This window comes from Porites lutea, chromosome 10 (assembly GCF_958299795.1).
Source record: "Porites lutea chromosome 10, jaPorLute2.1, whole genome shotgun sequence".
Taxonomy (NCBI): Eukaryota; Metazoa; Cnidaria; class Anthozoa; order Scleractinia; family Poritidae; genus Porites; species Porites lutea.
Window position 1 is genome coordinate 3962521 of NC_133210.1, and position 20971 is coordinate 3983491.

General features: G+C 41.7%; 3 protein-coding genes across 3 annotated transcripts in view; 1 reads left to right on the plus strand and 2 right to left on the minus strand.

Moving 5' to 3' along the window:
* LOC140951274 (very long-chain specific acyl-CoA dehydrogenase, mitochondrial-like) overlaps positions 1-20203 on the plus strand; it is a 20750-nt gene extending 547 nt beyond the window's left edge. The window contains exons 2-25 of the mRNA XM_073400511.1: positions 1320-1374; positions 2058-2136; positions 2544-2608; positions 3136-3228; positions 3964-4005; positions 4106-4213; positions 4941-4967; positions 5101-5166; positions 5813-5880; positions 11846-11891; positions 12055-12140; positions 12727-12775; positions 13366-13411; positions 13840-13943; positions 14566-14670; positions 15124-15210; positions 15453-15515; positions 15704-15805; positions 16291-16388; positions 16807-16879; positions 17369-17441; positions 17895-17967; positions 18708-18783; positions 19433-20203. Coding sequence (XP_073256612.1) covers positions 1320-1374; positions 2058-2136; positions 2544-2608; positions 3136-3228; positions 3964-4005; positions 4106-4213; positions 4941-4967; positions 5101-5166; positions 5813-5880; positions 11846-11891; positions 12055-12140; positions 12727-12775; positions 13366-13411; positions 13840-13943; positions 14566-14670; positions 15124-15210; positions 15453-15515; positions 15704-15805; positions 16291-16388; positions 16807-16879; positions 17369-17441; positions 17895-17967; positions 18708-18783; positions 19433-19570 — 1822 coding nt within the window. The 3' untranslated portion in view covers positions 19571-20203. The remainder of the gene's footprint in view (positions 1-1319; positions 1375-2057; positions 2137-2543; positions 2609-3135; positions 3229-3963; positions 4006-4105; positions 4214-4940; positions 4968-5100; positions 5167-5812; positions 5881-11845; positions 11892-12054; positions 12141-12726; positions 12776-13365; positions 13412-13839; positions 13944-14565; positions 14671-15123; positions 15211-15452; positions 15516-15703; positions 15806-16290; positions 16389-16806; positions 16880-17368; positions 17442-17894; positions 17968-18707; positions 18784-19432) is intronic.
* LOC140950661 (uncharacterized) lies at positions 7060-9765 on the minus strand. The gene is made up of 2 exons (XM_073399911.1): positions 8319-9765; positions 7060-8115 (listed from the first exon to the last, which is right to left on the minus strand). Exons 1-2 carry the CDS (start codon positions 9237-9239, stop codon positions 7060-7062), a joined length of 1977 nt encoding a protein of 658 aa, XP_073256012.1. The 5' UTR covers positions 9240-9765.
* Positions 10055-11335, minus strand: LOC140950662 (uncharacterized). Its single transcript, XM_073399912.1, has one exon. It carries the CDS (start codon positions 11333-11335, stop codon positions 10055-10057), a length of 1281 nt encoding a protein of 426 aa, XP_073256013.1.
* Positions 20204-20971: the final 768 nt, after the last annotated feature.

Consider the following 20971-nt stretch of genomic DNA (forward strand, 5'->3'; position numbering starts at 1 on the left):
CGTCACATTGAAATTGAATTGAGGAAACTAGAAACGTTGTGGGGGGGGCGTGATGTAGGTAGGGCCTGTTAAAAATTCCTCGATTTTTCCCTATGATCGTTTTGGCCGCTTATTATTAATATTATTATTATTATTATATCACTGCAAACATTTCTATGAAAATAGTGAAAATACTTTTATAAATGTAAGCGAACCCTCCTGGAGTTGAATTCCTAGGGACCATATCCAAGTTCAGAAAGGGAAATAGCATTTCATCATTGTTTGTTTACGTACTCCATAAAAGGCGAAATTAGGCATTTTCACGTCGTAGTCGTGCAAAAACGGGTAAAGAAATGTACAAATGAGCCTGATGCACGTGCAAAGTTGTTGTTTTGGTTATAAAACCTATTGTTTTTATGACGTTTTCATGTCATAAAGTTAACAAAGTCATGCAATCAGTTTTTGCTCAACGCTGTAAACTATTTAACCATTGTATTTTACATAAAATGTGCCGTGGCATATTCACATAATTGTTCCTTTTATTTTAAGGTTTATCTTGCCAGCCATATTGTTAGGGTAGGAAGAATAAAATGTATTTCAGTTGAAAACATGAAGTAAAAGGACAAAACTTTTGAACATATAATTGAAGTTATTATTCATTCAAAATATTTTTCCGTTTCTGATTGGCTAAGCGATATGTGAAAAATGACGTCAATTGTGCAGCAAAACTGCCAGATGATAGAACTGTTAACCAAGAATACCTGGGGATGATCTTGGTAGTGAGTGCAAAATGGCGTAACATTTCACTCCTTTCACGAGGAAGAAATAGGCGAACTGTTGGCTGAAATAAGCAAGAACAGCAAGAAGACAACTTCACAGGCAACATCTGCTATTGGAGAATATTTGTAGAACTGAACAACCCTTTATCTCCCAAAGTTGCCCATAAACATGCACTATTGAAGATGAACTTAACATTGATGGAGGTACATGTAAGCATGTTAAACTTTTAGCTTGTTTTTAAACTAGGAATTATTTTGAATGACTAATTAAACAACTATTGAATTCAGCTTTTGTATCATCTGAAGCATGATGGGGATCTCAGAGGAACAATGTCGGCAGATAACACCCTCCTCGATCTCAATAATTCTTCAGATCATACTCAGCCTCATTCAATGATTGTTAATTACACATAGCAATGAGAGATTTGACCTGGTGAGATAAAAATCTTGACCAGGTCATAGACTGAACTTTCTATTGGTTTAATGGTATATTAAGCCTAGTATATACAATAATAATTTATTTTACCTATTCAATATTTTATTTTATTATCTTTTATGTAGAGTCGTTCTTCTTGGTTCACCAAACACAAAACATGGGTATGCCACAGAGGCAAAGGTGTGTACACTGTATGATATCTACAGTCAATCTCCATGAAGAGTTTTGTTATTATTAACAGTCCAAGAATATAGAATTTTGTTGGTAAATGTGTAGTGGGAGCACTGTGGGTATTGAAGCTCAGGTCAGACTGTAGCCATGAAAAAAATTGGCTAAATTTCAAACTAAAGCACAGAAAAGCTCTTTTGTGTGGGAGAGAGAGAGCATTTTGCGTGGTCGAATGAATAAAAAACATGTTATCAAAAGATTCAAAGTCTTTAATTTTATTTCTTTTTGTTGTTCTTTTTTGTTGTTTTTGTTTTTATTCCTTTTTGTTGTTCTTATAACTTTGTTGGTCCCGCATACATGTACAGTGTACGTTGTGAAGATTGGTGCATGCATTGGTATCAAATCATAAAGTACCCCGTTTGCTATTTTTTTATTATTGGATATGGTAGGTCCTTCATGTAACAGATCATTTGGAGCACAGGCTCAGGTTATCCGGGCTCAGGTTATACCCTTGTCCCCCTTTATACAGTCCCCCTGTTTCTCAACAGAGGGGGCCCTGGGACTCCCCAAGGCAAAATCCTGGTGAGAGCAGTGCACAGGGTATGTGTTTTGTCCAGCATACCATGGTTGCATTCACAGCTGTATTATTACAGAGCGTAAAAAATCACTAACTCTGTCTTATTTACTACTGGTAGCCCACAGAATCAAAATCATTTGTCATGGGACTATTTAGAGGAAATCCAAAAGTGGAGCAAGTGTTTCCTTTTCCAGAAGGTAAATTTAAGTGTCAATTTCACAGTCAGATTTCAGCTACACACTCAGTATGTAAGTTTCATTTGATGATATTGTAAAATTACATATCATTTTTTTGTGTATATGTTGTAGATAATTTTTTATGTCAGGTAATTTTTCTTTTTCTTTTGTTTAAACTTCATTACCATGAAAAACAAAAGAAAAGCAAAAATTAACTGAGATAAAGAATTAACTATAATGTATATATACTTGTTAAATATGCACATAAAAACTATTTAGAATTATCTATACATGTATTATTAATTTTAGACATAAAAAGTAACGCTAGTAAAACATGACTTTTCAGCAAGGACATGTCATCATTATCAAGTTATTTATTTTTTCTTTATTATTTTATTTTTATTCAATATCACATTTTTCCCCCATAGTCTTGGACTCAGAGCAAGAAAGTGTACTACAAGCATATGTAGATCCAGTGACCAAGTTTTTTGAGGTTGGACATAATTACTTTGTAACAGATATTGTTCAGCAACAATTTATCAGGCTGCACATAAATTAAGAAAGTACATACAGTTCTTTACCTCAAACCTCATTAGCATGGATGCTATATAAATACCACACTATATTTAATAGCACCTTGTAAATGTATAATGTTGGATTATACATAGTTGCACATGTAGGTTGTGAATGGTCAAATTTTTATATCATGATTCTTTTTAGGTATGGTTTTGTTTTAATACTAACTGGTACTAACCATCCAGACAGTTATTATATTGTGGTGCAGATTTTTCTTATTTGATTTCAATTATTTTCATTGTGCCCAAACCACTACCTTAATATGGGACGAAAAAAGACAAAAACAAAAAAAATCTGGTTTCAAATGAAAATGAAATTTGTAAACCAAACCAAGTTAACCACGACATTATGTGAAGTGTAATTTTACTTTCTAAAATGTCAAATTGTTGTTAATTATAGTTATTAATTCATAAATTTCTGTCACTTACATCTTTGATCATGTAGGAACAGAATGATCCAATGAAAAATGATGAGTTGGAAAAAGTAGAAGATAGCACATTGGCAGGTCTTAAGGAAATGGGTGCTTTTGGTCTGCAGGTAAATTTAGGTCTACAGTATATGTTCCTACATAGTTATATATTGGCATTCAGATGCAGACCTATTAAAAAATTGGATGAGGCTAAAAAGAGTATGGCGTACCAGACACTTAACTGTCCATTATCCACAGATGGAAGAGGGGGTATCACCTCTGCACCTTCCCCCCCCCCCCCCCTTCCCACTAGCAACCAAGAAAATGAAAAGAAAAATTGCACAATAATAGTTTACGAAAGCCAATTAATTTTAAGTTAATTTTTGTATTGATTTGAAACAGATCCGGTAGATACATATTTTTCATAAGCTCTAATATCGTTACCTCCTGATTACATTGTAGGATATCTTCAAAACAGTTATTTGCCATCATCAGTCATCGAATACAAATCAAAACAAAAGTATTCCATATTTGGCCAGCACTAATAGTCCATAATGTTTATGAAACATTATTCGGGGGATTTCTTTAAGCATATCAGAATTGGAGTATTGTTTTGAGTGAAGAACAATCATTAGTATTATTCGATACTTCAACATTCAAAATGCCCCCTTAAATCCCCCTCCTCTCACAAAGTATTTACAAAACCACACTTACATCAGTCAGGCGAGAGATCATTGTATTTTGCAACTCAACTCTTGATTCTTGAAAGTTTTGAGAATCGAGAATTGAGATGCTACTGACTGTCAACTTACTTTTGAGCGGTACTGTACTTAAACAATACTTATTCCATCTTATAATCTCAGGTGCCAACAGATTTAGGTGGACTTGGTCTAACTAACACCCAGGTAATTATAATTGTTTAATAAGTATTGCAAATACAAGAATCATGTTCAAGTACATCAAAACATGAGGATGTTAACTATTGCTTATTTAATAAATTTCTAGTATGCCAGGCTTGTGGAAATCGTTGGTGCCCATGATCTTGCTGTAGGAATCACTCTTGGAGCACATCAGTCAATTGGATTCAAGGGAATTCTTCTACATGGAAATAAGGTTAGTTGGCTTCATTTACAGATCTGTACAAATGAAGATCTGTCTTGTTGGATATCATAATAGACCTTTTTACCGATACGGCGGCAATATTGAATTAATTGGATTTAATGAGTATTATGGGATGCATGAGCACAATCTCATATACTCACATCAGTATTTACGCGCGCTTGTTGGGCCAATTTCTCTTTAAGTTTTCCTAGAAAAGGATAATAATGAGAAAAAAAGATCATTGTGCTGTGTTTGGATGTAATAATGATCGCCTTTTTCCAGAGAAATAAACACTGAAGTTCTCTTTTTGCCCGAAAAGTGCGCGTAAATACTGAGCGAGTGCCCCCTGGGCATCGCGTAATACTCCTTAAATCTAATATATTCAAAAGGTCTATTATGACTTGTGTTGAATTCTCTAAATAGACTGCCCATGTTTAAGAATAGGTAATACAAAATTATTTACTAGTATGGATTTTGCTATCGGGCTAGTGAATTCTGTTTTTAACTTGCCTGAAGGGCAAGTGATGTTTTTTGAGGAATTCAAATAACAGAAGAACTATGAAATCAATTCTGCTCGTCATAAAGCTTTTGGAGCTAGTTGAAATGATATCTGGGCTAGTAAATGCTAGCTTCAGCTTGCCCGAATGGTCAGCTGTAAAAATGATTTTCTTTGCATCCTGGTATGTTATAATGACTGTGTATTCTAGACAGAAAATAATTTATTTTTTCTATTTTTAAGGAGCAAAAAGAGAAGTACCTACCACTGGCAAGTACCATTAATTTAACAAGTTTTTGTTTCTTGTCTGAAAAAATAAAGAAAAATGCTTCTCTGATTTATAGAATTACTGTAGATACATGTAAGACTCTTTCAATTCCCATTTTTTTTAATATTCGTGTAGGTTGCTCCTTGTGAAAAAATGGCAGCGTTCTGTTTAACAGAGCCAAGTAGTGGATCCGATGCAGGGGTAGGCCTTTTGTACTGTATCCATTAAAAGTCATGAAGCATTTTTTTGTTTTGCAACAAGATGTTAACAGGAGGCAGCCTGGCCAAGCGGTTAGAGGGCCTGAGTTCATGTCCCACCCTAACCACTAGCCTTATTTGTTCTCGGTAGTCCTGTACTCAACTCCCTGGTCGCACTTTTAAAATAGCCAACTGGGTCACCCAAGTGGGGGTTCTTCCTGGTTATTTTTCTTCTAAATTTGTTTTATCCCTTAAAAGCGACATATTGGCTTTTATTTTTTGTTAACTGTTATTGCATTTGGAATTACAACCGGATGGAATGCAGCAAACAAGGCACAAGCAAAAGGACTCTAGATGTCTCTTTCCTGGTCACCCACCCCCTCACACATCATCTTAACATTCACGCTAGACTTTTGCAAAGTCCTTCTAGGTCACACGGTTTTGTTTTGCTGCATCACGTGTTTGGATCGCCTCACAATCTCGTTAAAGGCAAAAAGCTTGTGTCGCTTGCCTTGGGATTACTGGCAAATTCTTCCCCTGTATTGTTATAAAAAGAGGACAAGAGAGAATGATTTGAAGAGGTTTCTATTGTACAAGTCTAAGTTCTAAAAGTACTTACCGTAACTTTAATTTACTCTTCCTTTTAACAGTCTATACGAACACAGGCTGAACTAAGCAAGGATGGTAAACATTACATCTTAAATGGAGGCAAGTTGTGGTAAGTACATATCAAGATATATAGATATCAAGGACCTCATATATGGTCGAAACTAGATATTAAATTGAAAGGTTCCTCGAATACTGAATCTTTCAAAAAGAACATTAGGAAAAAAGACCTAACGTCACTCTTAAACAAAAACAATAGCTGCTGTAACCTTTGCAATTCTTAGAGACTACCTTTTATATACCTATAAATTGTTTTATACAATTTATACATGCTACGTATTTTAATTGCATGTACATTATTATTATTTCTTATTTGTAATTAAACTCATCAACAATAGATGAGCTTGGGGAAGGTGCCTGGAAAGATGGTGGGGCCTCGAGCACCGGAGCCGAGCGCGTAGGGTAACCATGACAACCCTGTGAGCGGCAACCACCAGGCACCGTCACACTGACAGAAGACAGTGGAACCATGATACTTACCACATACTTACCGGAAAAGGGGGAGGGGAGGGCGGGGAGTAAAGCCGCCAAGCACCGTCGAAAAGGCAGAAGTGCACGCGCAAATGAGTTGACCTCAAAACCCGAGCTGTAAAACCACGCGACCCCCTGCAGATCCCCCACCACTGCGCATGACCGAGACAAGGGAAACCCCAGACCAGCATTGTTTCGCGTTTAACTTAGCTTAAATTACATTTAACCACATTTAAACTCATCAACAATAGATGAGCTTGGGGAAGGTGCCTGGAAAGATGGTGGGGCCTCGAGCACCGGAGCCGAGCGCGTAGGGTAACCATGACAACCCTGTGAGCGGCAACCACCAGACCTCGCGCTCCAAGCGGAGTGCTTGGGGAGCGAAGGGCCCGCGAGCAGGGTGGGAGAGGGACCGAGACCCCCCAAAAAACTCTCCAAGCACCAACCCCAAAGCCTGCCGCTGACAAGAAAACAGAAAGGAGCATACATACCCGGTGATGACGCGCAAACCTGCAACCCGCAACAACAGGCTGTCCTCCGTCCCACTGTCAGGGCTGAACTCCCTGACCGGGATCCCATTATGAGTGCAAAGCCCCTACTTGCCCCCCAGTGCTTACTGGCCACAGCATAACGAAACCGCGTGGAGAAGTCAAATAACATCGGAGACAACTGTGCTAAGCACAAACCCGCATAGGTAGAGATACAACGGTGCCCTAATTTGTCCCCAGAAGACTGAGTGAAAGTAAAAAGCTGACGGGTTCTATGATGAGCAACCTGAAACACCTGCAGTCAATTTTTTAGAGAGTTGCGATAACGTCTCCACAGGAGTACGAATGTAAGACAAATAGGCGGTGCTGGTCCACCGCCCCAAAGCCTGAATTTGATGATCTGGGATGCCATTACGAGCTGCGACAGTAGCTGCCCCAATCCGAAAACTGTGGCTAGAGAAGTTGCCTTGGATGTTAGCCGAAGGCAAGATGCGACGTAACCAAGCCGTCAACAGAGATCGAGACAACGGGCGACCGTCCTGAAACAAAAATAAAGGGCCTGGTCTGTCGCCCCTTAAAGTCAAGTACGCCAACAGCGATTGGACTGCGCACAGCGGAAACGAGCCACGGCCTATGTGCACGAAACACCCCTTCCGGAAGGGGTCAGTTTTGGATGCCTTTATCCTAATGCGAAGGCATGAGGGCAATGAACTAGCGTCCACAGCGATATCGGCCACACCCAGATGGATGGAAGGGGAGTAACTGGCCAAATTGGGGACGGTGAATTCCGCAGAGCGAAGAAAGCCAAAGTACGCCAGGCAACAGGCTGCCCAAAACATGCAATGATCTGCCATCGTGACGTCCAATGCTTTGAAGATAACAGCCATGATCTCATCTGTGATTGGAAGCCGTTGAGAAGAAGAATCGCCCTGAGTTCGCTTAATTCCTCGAAGCACCCGCTGCAACCTTAAACAGTTGACAAGAGGATCCGAAAAGCCCTGGTCGACGTGCAAGGAGCGCACGGCAGAGAGATACACCTTGATGGTGGAGTATTGCACAGTATTGGCCAAGAATGTTGCGAACAGGCATAGCGTCCACTCGTCGACCGGGCAAGGGGAACCGGAGGGATGAATCTTACCAAGCTGAGTACAAAAGTCATAAAACTTTTTCTGACCTGAAGCGTACGAGTTGCGTGTAGAGGATGCCAGCCCATGCACCAGAAGAGTGTGGCACCAAGCCTCTAAGGTGGAGATATCAAAAAATCCCATAGCTGATGAGGAATTGGAGCTGGGAGTGGTAAGGCCTCGGGTGCCAGACGCCGGAACTCCTGCCAACGAAAGCGGGAAAGAGCATCAGCAATCGAGTTATGAATGCCAGGCAGGTGTATAGCTGTAAAGGTAAAATTATGACGAGCCGCAGCGGAAAGTAAGTGGCGCAGCAGCTGCATAATGCATGGGACCTTTGATGTCCTGGACGTGAGAATGTGCACCACTGCCTCGTTGTCCGAGCGGAACAAGACATGGCATCGGTGCCATTGCGGACCCCAGACGTGAGAAGCAACCACCACAGGGAATAGTTCTTTGTACGCGATTGATTGATCGTACTGGGAGGGGGCCCACGCTCCGCTGAACCACTCATTTTTGAAGTAAGCGCCAAATCCCAAGGAGCCAGCAGCATCTGACGTGACCTCCACATCTGTGGAAGCAGACAAACCCGGGAAAAGCCAAAAGCTCACCCCATGCCACGACGTGAGAAAATCAGACCACCACTGGATATCCTTGCGGAACTCCACGCTCAAACGAATAGGATGCTCGCGCGAGCGAAAGCAACAAAGGAGGTCGATCATGCGGCGTAGAAAAGTACGACCAGGCCACACAACTTTGGCGGCGTGGTGAAGGTGGCCGATCAGCGACTCGAGTTGACGTCTGGTACACCACCGCCTGTTCCGCCACGACTGAATCAACTCCTGAAGGGCGGCTAACTTGTCTTCTGGAAGACGAGCCGATTGCTGCACTGAATCTAGCTCAATTCCCAACACGGTCAAACAAGTGAGCGGGCCAACGCACTTGCCAGGGTGGAGGGGAAGGCCAAGTGACTGACAAACTGCCAGGGATGTTTGCAAATTATTAGTGCACTGGTTCGAACAAGCCGGGCCTGCAGTGAGGAAATCATCGAGATAGTGCATAAGGTCGGCCACATTGTACCTATTAATAATGATCCATTCCACCATGTCTGCTATCGAGTTAAAAATATAGGGAGCCGAGCGGAGCCCAAAGGGAAGAGCTAAGTCAACAAAGAATTGGCCCCGCCATTTCATCCCTAACAGGTACCGATCCTCGGGATGCACTGCAACGTTGCGATAAGCGGCCTCGACATCGAACTTTGCCATCATGGCCCCACGACCGTGCTTGGCCACCATGCGGATAATCTGGTCGAGTTTGATGTAATGCATAGAGAATGCGTCAGCGCTGATACCGTCATTTACGCTGTACCCACCCGGGGAGGATAAGTCAACAATAAGCCGCCATTTGCCAGGTTGGCCTTTTTTGGGGATTACCCCGAAACTGCTTATTTGTAAATTCCGAAGGGGAATCGAGGGAAAGGGGCCTGCCACCCGGCATCTGGAAACCTCGAGGGCCAAATAATCGTCAATAACTTTCGGGTTCTGGAATGCCGAGGATTTGTTCCGTTTGGCAGATTTAAGTGTACGAGTAGATTGGAATCCCAGGCGAAACCCGTGCGTGAGGCCTTGCACAACAAAGGCGACTGCTTGCTGATCTGGGTGCCCAGCCAGGTCCAACGTGAATTGTGCCACATTCAGGGGAGAAACCACCGACACTGGATGGAAAATAGGACCCCCTGATGATAAAATTGCAAAGAAAAGAAACACTTGCAAAATGATGAAAACCCAACCATAGCATTTTATTATCTAACATCCAAGACTGGTACAAATGCAAACAAGAGAGCCTAGCAACGAAGCAGGTGAGCTAAAGGCATGATACCCTGACCCCTGCTAAACGGGGTGTAAGGACAATATAGCCGCACACGAACTGTCAAAAATAACAAAATAGCCTCAAAAGAGACCACATTACGATAACTAATCAACTAAGGCGAAGTGCCACACTAACAAAAACGATAAACAACAAGATCATGAATGTTCACGTGGGAATGAGCGAAGCAACAACACGAGGCGGCACAGCTAAACCATCAGGACAACTGCAGACTGTACGCACGAATGGCTGCGACACCCGGCAACTAACGAATCCCTCACGTACGGCGAGCTTTGGCACCGGAGGAAGATCCTGGAGAACTTCCGCGACGTTTGCGTTCTTCACGGCTGTCCCGGCTGGAGCGATTGGGGCACGTCGTCGCACGATGGGAGCCAGAACATAAATTGCAGCGATGGGCATAGCGACACGAAGCGAAGGGTGCTGTACAGCGCCCCTTGTTCCTCGAAATGCAAACGACATTAGAAGACGAAGATCCTGGTGGCTCAAGGTACTCATTAGATTGGGCCAGTGTAGAGTCACGGACGGACGAACCAGCAGCATGGAAATTAAATAGTTGCACGTTCATCGACGACCAATCCGTCAAGCGAATGGCGGCGGCATGCTCACGGAATGCTCGGTCGTACGCGAGCCACACTTTGCCCAAGAAATGACGGAATGTGCGGAGGATGAGCAGCTGGTACTGCAATAAGTCCTTCCATCGATGCGGGAAGTGGGTGACCAAAATCATAGCAAAGATGGAGAAGGCTTCCATCCAGGACGCGATGTCCTCGATCTTCCGGCGCTGTTGCTTCGGTTGGGACGTGAGAACAAGGCGCCCGTCGAACAGCACTTGCGGCTCGGTTTCCTTCTGCAGCAAGTTCACGGCCAGTAAATCGCTCAGGTCAACGTACTTGCCCGCCACGATTTGAGCGACCAGCTTCGCCAGCACGGGCGAGAAACCGGGACCAACAACGAACGGCTGGTCCAACAACGAAGCCGATGGACCGACAGAACGGGCGGCGAAATCGCGAATCGCCCCGCTCTGCGAGGAGCAAACGTTCGAGGCGCTAGGAGCGAAAGATGACATGGATGGAAGCGAAAACGTGGACACAAAGGATGGCACAACAAATGATTGGCTTGGCCTACCTTGTACGGGATGTCCGCCGAATCCTGTCCCCGCGGCCAACAGGCTTGATGCAGAATCGGTGAGCGACGGCAAAGCAGCGGGAACGCCTCCCGAACAAGGCGGTGTTGTAGTAATGGCGCTCGCTGCGGACAAAACCGGCTGAGATGTAGTCGAGGCAGTTCCCGAAGATTCCCGCTCGGCTGCGAGAACAGCTTGCACGGTCTGCGTGATCAACGCAACCATTTCTGGCGAAACTCTCGCGATCGCCGGCCCGGCCGGTGGAAGAGACGCTTGAGAAACTTGCGACGAGGGAGGCGAGACGTTTGGACCAGCCGACGAAGACACGTTTGCAACCGAAGCCTCTTCTCCAGATGGAACAGGCAGTAACACCGGAGCGGTTTGCAGGCTATTAGTCGTACCCCGCGAACCCATCGTCAAAAAGGCAAATAAGAGTAAAGCCGCCAAGCACCGTCGAAAAGGCAGAAGTGCACGCGCAAATGAGTTGACCTCAAAACCCGAGCTGTAAAACCACGCGACCCCCTGCAGATCCCCCACCACTGCGCATGACCGAGACAAGGGAAACCCCAGACCAGCATTGTTTCGCGTTTAACTTAGCTTAAATTACATTTAACCACATATAATTTTTATTTTTGTGTCCCCAATTAGTTTTGAAAACTAAATACATTGACACATTAATAAAGCTTTTACTTACTTTACTTATTACTAACCCTTTCAAAAGCTCTTAGAGTGATCAGCATGAAATTTCTCCCTGTAATATCAATGCTTTATGAAACACTTTGGTCACAACACTACAGTGACACTAATTCTTTAATGTAATGGCAAACCTTAAACGCTTAATAAATTAATGTAGTAAATTACCTTACACAAATGCGCGTCTTTACATAATTATTATTAATTGCATACTCTTATTTGAAATCACAGGATCAGCAATGGAGGATTAGCTGATATTTTCACTGTTTTTGCCAAGGTACACGATTAAACTTATGATCTAACAGAACTTAAAACTACATAATATATTATCAAAATAATTCTTATCCGATTAGGCTAGCGATGTAAACATTAAAATGTAAATAAATATTATTTAGAATTAAAAATATAAATATCAAAATGTTTGTCGTTACTCTTTTCAGACTCCCATAACAGATCCTAATACAGGCGAAACAAAGGACAAAGTAACAGCTTTCATTGTCGAGAGGGGGTTTGGTGGAGTAACAACGTAAGTTTTTATCCATTGTTGTCCTGTATTTACGTGCTCACATAGAGTAAGACCTACACGATATCTCTAGCAAAAAGGGTGCTGTAAATAGAACAGATTTTTTGACATTCAGAGTTACACGTGTTCACAGAGCGACCATCTCTTTGACTTTGGATGTACTTTCTCTCCGATCGATTTGTTATCATTTCATCCGATTTGTGGTGAGAAGCATCATAAGTTTTCATCCTAATACATACTCTAGTGACCGTACCTGCCGCAAATGCCGCGACCCTACTGCCACGATCAGTAGTCACTGCTGCTTTTTCTTGTCGGCAGCGACCACTCAAGGGGCATCATCAGCTAACGGTATTATAGACTGCGAAACAGTCGGCCTTTTTTCTCAAAATCGCTTTATCAATGCGCGGCTCTGGGTTTTCATTTCACCGCTCGCGTGTTCTCGACCTACACGTAAGCAAAAAGTTGGAATGTTTTGCAGTCTTTGGTGGTATTAACTATTAGTAAGGGATCGTGTAAACGGGTTGGTTCCCCAGTACTATGTCATCAAAACTTCAGTAGAATTAAGCTGTTTTTGTCTCGTTGTTTTCAGTGGTCCGCCAGAGAAGAAAATGGGAATCAAGGCTTCCAACACTGCGGAGGTCAGTGCTCTCAAAACTGCATTTATCCAAGTTTTACGGCAGTTTTCATGTATTCAAATGATAAGGTCAGGGTGCGAAGAGAGACAGTTTTACAGCTTGTCATTCGGGCCAGCTGTAGCTAGCATTTGCTAGCCCAATAGTCATTTAAATTAGCCCGAAAATATTTGTTGATGAGCAGGATTGATTACAGTTCTTCTGTAATTTGAATTCCCCAAAAAAGTTCACTTGTAGTTGAGTTGAGAACAGAGTTCACTAGCCCTATAGCAAAATCCATCAGTCCTGGGCTATCGGACAAGTCTTCACGCTGAAGGTTCACAAAAGGGGACCCTAACGCTTATCTCACCTTGCTGTAGGAAACTGGTTTTTCTAATTTCAATGATGTGAATTGAAGTGAAACCTCTTCCAAAAACGAAAACTTGATTAAAGGGAAGTAATGTATGTCAAAATGGAGAAATTAACGTAGCGAGAAGCACAGCCGTTTGCGGTGACAGTAGCAACAAAGACCGAGAAAATATTCTACTTATGAATTAGTTTAGTGGTTAATGATATGTACATTGTAAATCCGCCGTCAACCTTCTTTTATTTGTCAGGTCCACTTCGATAATGTTCCAGTACCTTTGGAAAATGTCTTGGGAGGTTGGTTTAATTATAATTTGAAAAACGTGTTGTTAACATTCATAGTTACATTGTAGTAGTAACAACTGAATGGCATTCTGTAGCTCAGGGAAGGTTATCCAATATACACAGGTTTTTAATGTGCTTTATTATAAGAGTAACATGATTCGTAAAAAACATTTACATAGTGTACAGTCTTGGTTGGTTTATCTGTTGGTGAAGTAAATGTCCCATATGATCCCCTCACCTCCCACATTACGTATAGTTACGCCCCCACTTCCCCCCTTAAAACAGGAGTAAAAGAAGGTTTTATTCCAGCCAACCAAAACACGAGGTTACAATCAAGTGAACCAATCACATCTCGAAAGAAAAACATGAAGCACGTGCTATAAAATTTATTTATTTCTTTATTTATTTATTTATCTATTTATTTATTTACATCCTGTCAGGTGTTGGTAATGGCTTTAAGGTTGCCATGCACATTCTAAACAACGGAAGATTCGGAATGGCCGCTGCGCTTTCAGGGACCATGAAGGGACTAATAGCCAAGGCTGTAAGTACATGTAGATCTGTATGGCCTTTGCACTCGGATCGCAATTAGGCGTTTTTTGTGGCTCTATTTTCCCTTTTCGTTTTGGATTTTTCTTTCTGCACTCGTGTTCTTTGGTTAGCTTGTTCGAGGCGTTCTGGTACAACAAACACATGTACAGTAGCGGAATGTGACGCGAAATAAAATTAGGAGAGAAAGAACCCCTTGGCGGTGTTTTTTTTTCTGCTTACGTGTCGTTGCGCTGTCCCCACTAACTGGACGGCTGGAACAGGCTAACAATGGGTCGTTTATTGGAAAGAAGTCTATAATATTATTTACACCTCGGATTAAGATCGTCCGGGTGAGGTTAGTCCTAGATACATGTACATGCAGGACTATTGTGGACATTTCCTGACGTTGTGACAACCTGCGTTTAATACTTTGTAGAAGTCATCACGTTTAAGCGGGACAGTGACTTTCCTACCAGTTGTAAAAAGTCAGTCTCTCATCATAAGTTTTAGGGATTACAATCTTCCACACGATGATAATGATTTTATAGCACATGTACCTGAACTTCTGAAATGTCTGTTTGGCTCAAATCATTTGCATCGTTCAAACGCTGTTGTTTGTTTTTTTTTTATACCAGGCGGACCATGCAGCAAGCAGAGTTCAATTTGGCCAAAAACTGGAAGAGTTTGGTGTCATTCAAGAAAAGTTAGCAAGAATGGCCATGCTTCAGTATGTTACTGAGGTGCGCTACAGTAGATTACCGTTATGTGTGCGACACGCTTCAACCGAAAGTGGACTTGTAGCGTCAAGGCATATTAACCCTTTAAACCCCAATAGTGACCAACATCAATTTTCTCCTAACAACATCTAGTAATTGTCTAGAGATAAGATTATGAGAATCAACAAATGATCACCAAAGAGAAAATACCTTGATCTGTTATTAAATTCTCTCAACTGATTCATAAAGGAAATGTATGGAGATCAGTTTGGAGAATTTGTATGTTGATATTGGGACTTAGAGGGTTAAAGGTGGAAAGGTCTCACTTCCGGTTGGCGCTCGTCACTCAAAGACGTCGTTGCTTAAGTTCCTTATTGTCATTTGGGAGTCAGATTTCATTAAGTGTCATCTTCTTGATTTGTTGCTACGCTTAACTTGACCGGGTTTTTTTATACACTTTTTTCCTTTTTGTTTCAGTCTATGGCCTACATGATCAGTGCAAACATGGATCAAGGAGCCATTGATTTCCAACTCGAAGCAGCCATCAGCAAAGTGTATGCTTCGGTAAGTATTGCAAGCAGTGCTGTCGGCCATACAGTACAGTTGAAGCTCTATAATACAGACACCTCGGCCCCTATTTCAGATAGTTTACCCTTATGAAAACCGGGACCTATCTGTAAAAGTCAGAGCGCTTAGCTTGTCCCTTTGGTGTCGGGGCGAAGATAAAAAAAGTCTGCCTGAAGCTCAACTAGTTTTGCTAACGGCAGTAGCAGGTTAATGGATTCATTTGCCTATTTTAATTTTAGGAAGCAGCGTGGTTTGTTGCCGACGAGTGTATTCAGATTCTTGGTGGAATGGGATACATGAAGGTAAGTAAAATTAACATTGTAGCGTCTAATCATACCTCGAAAGGTGTGTCGGAAAAATCGTATTTGGCTGCATGAAGAAGGGTTTGAACGCTTAGTTCTCTATCCGGTTGTTTTGTGTTTGGTTGTTGGTTTCTCTCAGTCTGTCTTATACTGAACTTTGTCTTTGTTGTTGTTTTGATGTTTCAAAGGACTGTGGAGCTGAAAGAGTGATGCGTGATCTTAGGATTTTCAGGATATTTGAAGGCACCAACGACATTTTAAGGTTATTTGTTTCACTAACCGGTCTCCAGGTAATCCACCGCAAATTCTGTAATTTTTTACACGCAATTAATTTTGTCGGCGCGCTAGATATTTATTCCGCTACCATTGCGATAAACTAAAACCCTTTATATCAACTAGCCTTAAAACTATCTTACACGTTCAATGGACGTCAAAAGAACTCAGGACAGTGTGGAAAGACCCTTCCAAGTAATTGTTACAGATTGTACATAGAACTCTGCTCCTTAAACAGTCTTTTGTTCGACTTTGGGTTCATCCCTTTATTCTCCCACCCCCAACTCCCCTCCGACAACATTGCCAACCCAAACAGACTATTTTCCACCCATTTTGCTCAAAATTAAATTTTGTTTGGAGTGTGAGAGGGGAGGTCGTCAGGTTTACTGATATCACTGGGATGTTCCCAACACCTTTGACCTCCATTGTCAACTGCAATTCGAAAAAAAGCGCCATCATTTTGCTATTTGATTTGATTCATATCCCTTGCTTTTCCCAACAGGACGCCGGCAAATATCTAAGAGAACTTCAAAAGTCGCTAAAAAATCCAGCAGCCAACCTGGGACTAGTTGTCTCCGAAGGTTTAAAACGATCAAAAAGGTACGTGTGTATACGTTGTCGCCGATACAGTAACTATCGATTTGACCACAATCGTGGGGTCATAGCCGAAAAAATTTGTAAAACTCAGTTGACAGAAACAAATTATCTTCTAAAAGGGAATGGTTACTGCTGCCTTAAGTAAAAATTTTGCACGCCGTTGGACAAAGAAATGTATTAACTTAGGTAACTTAGCCTTAGAACTTGTTTTGCGCGGGAATGTTGTAAGTGGAACGGGTTAATTTTCGCTTCGTTTGTTCTCTCTCGTGAAGAAATTATATTAAGATTCCTGAGGAAGAGAAATCTGTAGAAAGGACGACTCTTGAGAGTTGTCTCTCAGCATCTTATTTCTTCTTCTTGCTGTTTTGTTGTCGTTGTTGTGTTTGTTGCTGATTAATTTGTTTGTTTTGCGTGTCAATAGGGCTGTTGGGATAAAATCAGGTCCTTCTCTAACAGAGCACGTTCACCCAGACCTAGCCTCGTCCGCTAAGCTGGTAAGGAGATCTAAGCTCAATTTTTTACTCCAATCGAAAGCTTCAGACCCTGATGATTAATAGAAATGAAGAGAGATGGGAAGAAACGAAAAGAAAAAAATCTGATGTGAAGCGAGTGTAGTTGGGATGTTAGTGAAACGTGAAAAAAGGAACGAGAAACGGGAAACGGAGAAATGAAACATGGGAACAGTATCTTCGTTACTCATTCTGTGTTATGTTCTTATTTTTCATTTTCCCGTTTCCCTGTGCTCCTCCTCATTTTTTTGTTCCTCGTTTTAGTAACATTTCTTGATAATGCGTAGAATTAAAGTTTTTTTTTTTTTTTTCCGGTTTTCGGGTATCAGCGGGTAATGTACAGTATTAATATTGAAACAAAGAAGAAAAAATTTAAGCCAAGGCTAAAACTTAGCCACAGTCCTTGCCGACTTTTGAAATAATTTTTTTTAGTGGTTATACATGAGTGTGAACTGTGAACTTGTGTCTTTGTAGGCTTCCGTGGCGGCGGGAGACTTTGCTGCAACAGCAGAAAAGTTACTTATAAGACATGGGAAAAAAATTGTCGGTAAGCAACTGGAGATATCGTATTATCTTAACCATTTGGTTTTTAATGATTATGTGGGTCCACTTGCTGAGGATACAGCACATTAAATTGTCATATCTATTTTGACTTAAAAGTGAAGAAAAAAAAATAGATATAGAATAATCCCATTTGGGGGGAAGGGGGGTTGTTTTAACTCCATATCTAATCCATATTTGGTGGTAAAGTGGCTCTTATTGCCGGAAGAGTTATTGTTACCCTTCCTCTTGTCTTTAACTCTACCAGGAAGGAAAACAACTACTTCTTGGAGTTGATTTTAAATTTTCTTTGTAGTTATTATAGCTTTCGCTAAAGCGCCGCGGTTAGTGGCAGTTAAGTAGTAGTAGTAGTCCGTGAGCTCGCCTTTTCTTCAAGCAATCGGATCTCTTAACCGGCCGGTAACAAGCTTGTTCAGTCTTACGTTTTATTTTTTCACAGATCAACAGTTCTTGTTAAAGAGACTGGCAGATGCTGCTATTGACATTTACGGCATGGCTGCCGTACTTTCCCGGTAAGTAACTCTGTGACCTGTTACAGAGTTAGGTGATTCACCACTCTGCTGTCCGAGCACAAATTAAAGAAAATAACCCGTTCTTCTGTAACTGATGCCTCCAATGTTGCAATAACTGGCCATGTTTTAAACGAGCGGGGAACGGGTACGACTTATGACCGCAAAAGCTCTTGGGATCGTTTGAAAGTGCTGCAAAAAAAAAACAAAAAAAAACATGGAGTACAGCACCAATGCACCTGTTAAGCGTTCCTCTTCAGGTTATTCTTACGGACGAATACATATCTGGTGCATTTGGGTCCTTGGGGATTAGTTGCATTTCTGAATCTGTTATCGTAGTTTGGAACAGCACTTGTAGTGCGCCATGTTGGTTGACCTTCATGCTGTTCGGCCTCAAACGAACCCAAGAAGCTTTGCGGTCGTACCTAGTTTTTCACTCGCTTAGAGCACGGCGAATAGGCCATTTCCGAGTTCCCCCAGGTCTCTGTATCAAAACGAGTGCTCAGCCTTTGATGTGGAAATGACTTTTCATTCTCATGCAAATAAAACTCATTTTGACAAGAAAGGTTTTGCACTTGACCTCATTTTGAAAGTGAGGGTTTCTGGAACTCGGAAGTGGCCTATTCAGCTATCTTAGACGTCATGAACGATCCTTCATTTTTTCCCCGTTGTCTTTTTTTGCTACTGCCCTCTTTGTTGGTAATGTTCTTTACAATTAATGCGACTTTTTATTTTTTCTTTAGAGCGTCTCGGTCCCTCAACAACAAAGTATCAACAGCCCAACATGAAGCGATTCTAGCACAAGTTTTCTGCGATGAGGTAGAGTTAGTTTTACATTTTCAGTTTGTTCCGAGCTTCTTTTTTTCAGACGGTTATATCTTATGTATTCTGAACTATACTTTGCGAAAATGACCCTTAATCATTTTACTGCCAATATTGATCCATCAGGGCTGAATGGTCCTGGGGCCCGTTTCTCGAATGTCCCGGTAACTTTTCGGGCCCAAAATCAAATATTCAAATCGAAATATAAAGAATAAGAGCGCGGGTCCTGGCAGGCAAACTATTCCATTTTGATTCATCAACTGATAGTTTTATCATGTTAGATGCAAAGCTATTGAAACCTCGATCTTTAATGTAAACGGAGACAGCATACCGGGCCCGTTAATTATCGGGACTTTCGAGAACAGGCCCCTGGAAACTAATCGAGCGAACTCAAGTCCTTTGATGAAACAGTTCATAAATACACAATGCGTACTTGACCTTGATTCCGGTTAACTTTGCAGCGAAATTTGGTGCTGCTGATTTCATTACTCACGAGATCTGACAATGATCGGTGGGCCAGTGACGATTAGTCCCTAGAGCGCGCGACATGGGCGCGGATGTGCGAGAAGCGACAGCCGTCGCCATGAAACGCCTAGCAATGTCCAAGGGTAAACTCTTACTCATGTCATTGTTCTTATCTTTGTAGGCTGCTGACCGGATAAGACAGAGTCTAGACTCGTTACACGACTCCAACAAACTTTCCAATGACACGAAAATGGCAAGGATAGCAACGGAAGTCATAAGAAACATGAACACAGTCCCTGCTCATCCTCTTGGATTCTAATCCCCTGACTCATACGCACGATACCTGTCTGTTACTTTGGAAATCATGTATGCATTTGGATGTCGATAAGGATGTCTGTCTTATTAATATCACGCTTTCTTTCTTTTATCAGTTTCTGGAAAGGAAACTTCCAAATGCAAACATAGTTGACATTCTCTTTTCTGTTTTAGTATTTTTTTGGTTTGAGGTATACAAGATGTTAATTCGTGGTTCCATTGGAAGCAAAGACATTTCAGTGACAACAACGTAACGTCCATTCCCGGTGTAAGATATTTGAGAGAAGATTAATGATGTGGCTTCGTTGTGGCGTTGAATGACTGAAATATTCATTTGCCTTCTTAACAAAGCCAATTCAATGGGACAGAGATATTCCCTCTTTCTTTTACCATTTTTTCAAAAACAACTGTGATATTGAACGTTCTGACCGAGTCTTATGGCTGTATCAGCTAAGCGTAGACTCGTAGCGATCGGTGTTTAATTAGCTGTGCAGCGAAGTAGATTGAAATCCGGCAGTTTCTCCTGTAAAGTTAAGTTTATTTAAATTAAGAAGCTGCAACATTTTACTTTGGGTAACATTTCAACGTAATTTTCACAACAAGCAAAGATACTAAAAATTAAAAGCCTTGTCTGATATATGGCATTTTCTTTTACTGCTATTGCCCAAGTAGTCGGCGTTATTTATGAGGCCGGTACCCTGTAAAAACGTTGCAATCACGCAATAAAAAAGTATGTTACATAGCAACAAGGAATGGCAATTTACATTGATTTGGGACGACACATACATTCCCCACCCCCTCCACGCTTCCCACGTAGGCGTTTTTAGGAGAGTGGTGAGGGAGGGACGAAATACGACTACCCTAAAAACGCTTGCGTGTCAGGCTAGACTTAGTCTCGCTCTACTTAGCCTAGACTTGCTTGAATTCGGGACGGCTTTAATTCAGACGCCGAACTGTTCATGTGCCCAAACTGTTACTACAGTGAAATATATAAATTACTTTAACATATTTGACATTTCAAACCCCATATCAAGCTAAGCGTCTGACGAAACAAAAGGCCTTCACCAACATATTAGGTTGCAAGAACGTAGGCCGTTTTAAAATTGGCCGCATCAGAGCACGCATTAATGCTCTTCTGCTAAAGCCGCATTAGCATGTCCGGGCCATCTTGACGAAATTGAGCAAACATTTGTAGTTCGTCTGGTTATGTCTCGAGTATAAAGACGGGCCCAAGATGCATTATGCGTCCAAACAAACGAGACACTATGAAAGGCCAATACAGGGCCGGCTCCTGCGCATGTCCATCCATCCACGACTTCAATTCATTGCTGAGAATATAAAACATGAAAGTTCGCTTTAAATTAGAGTCTTTTCGAAATGCTATATGTTAAAATGAATAACCTCA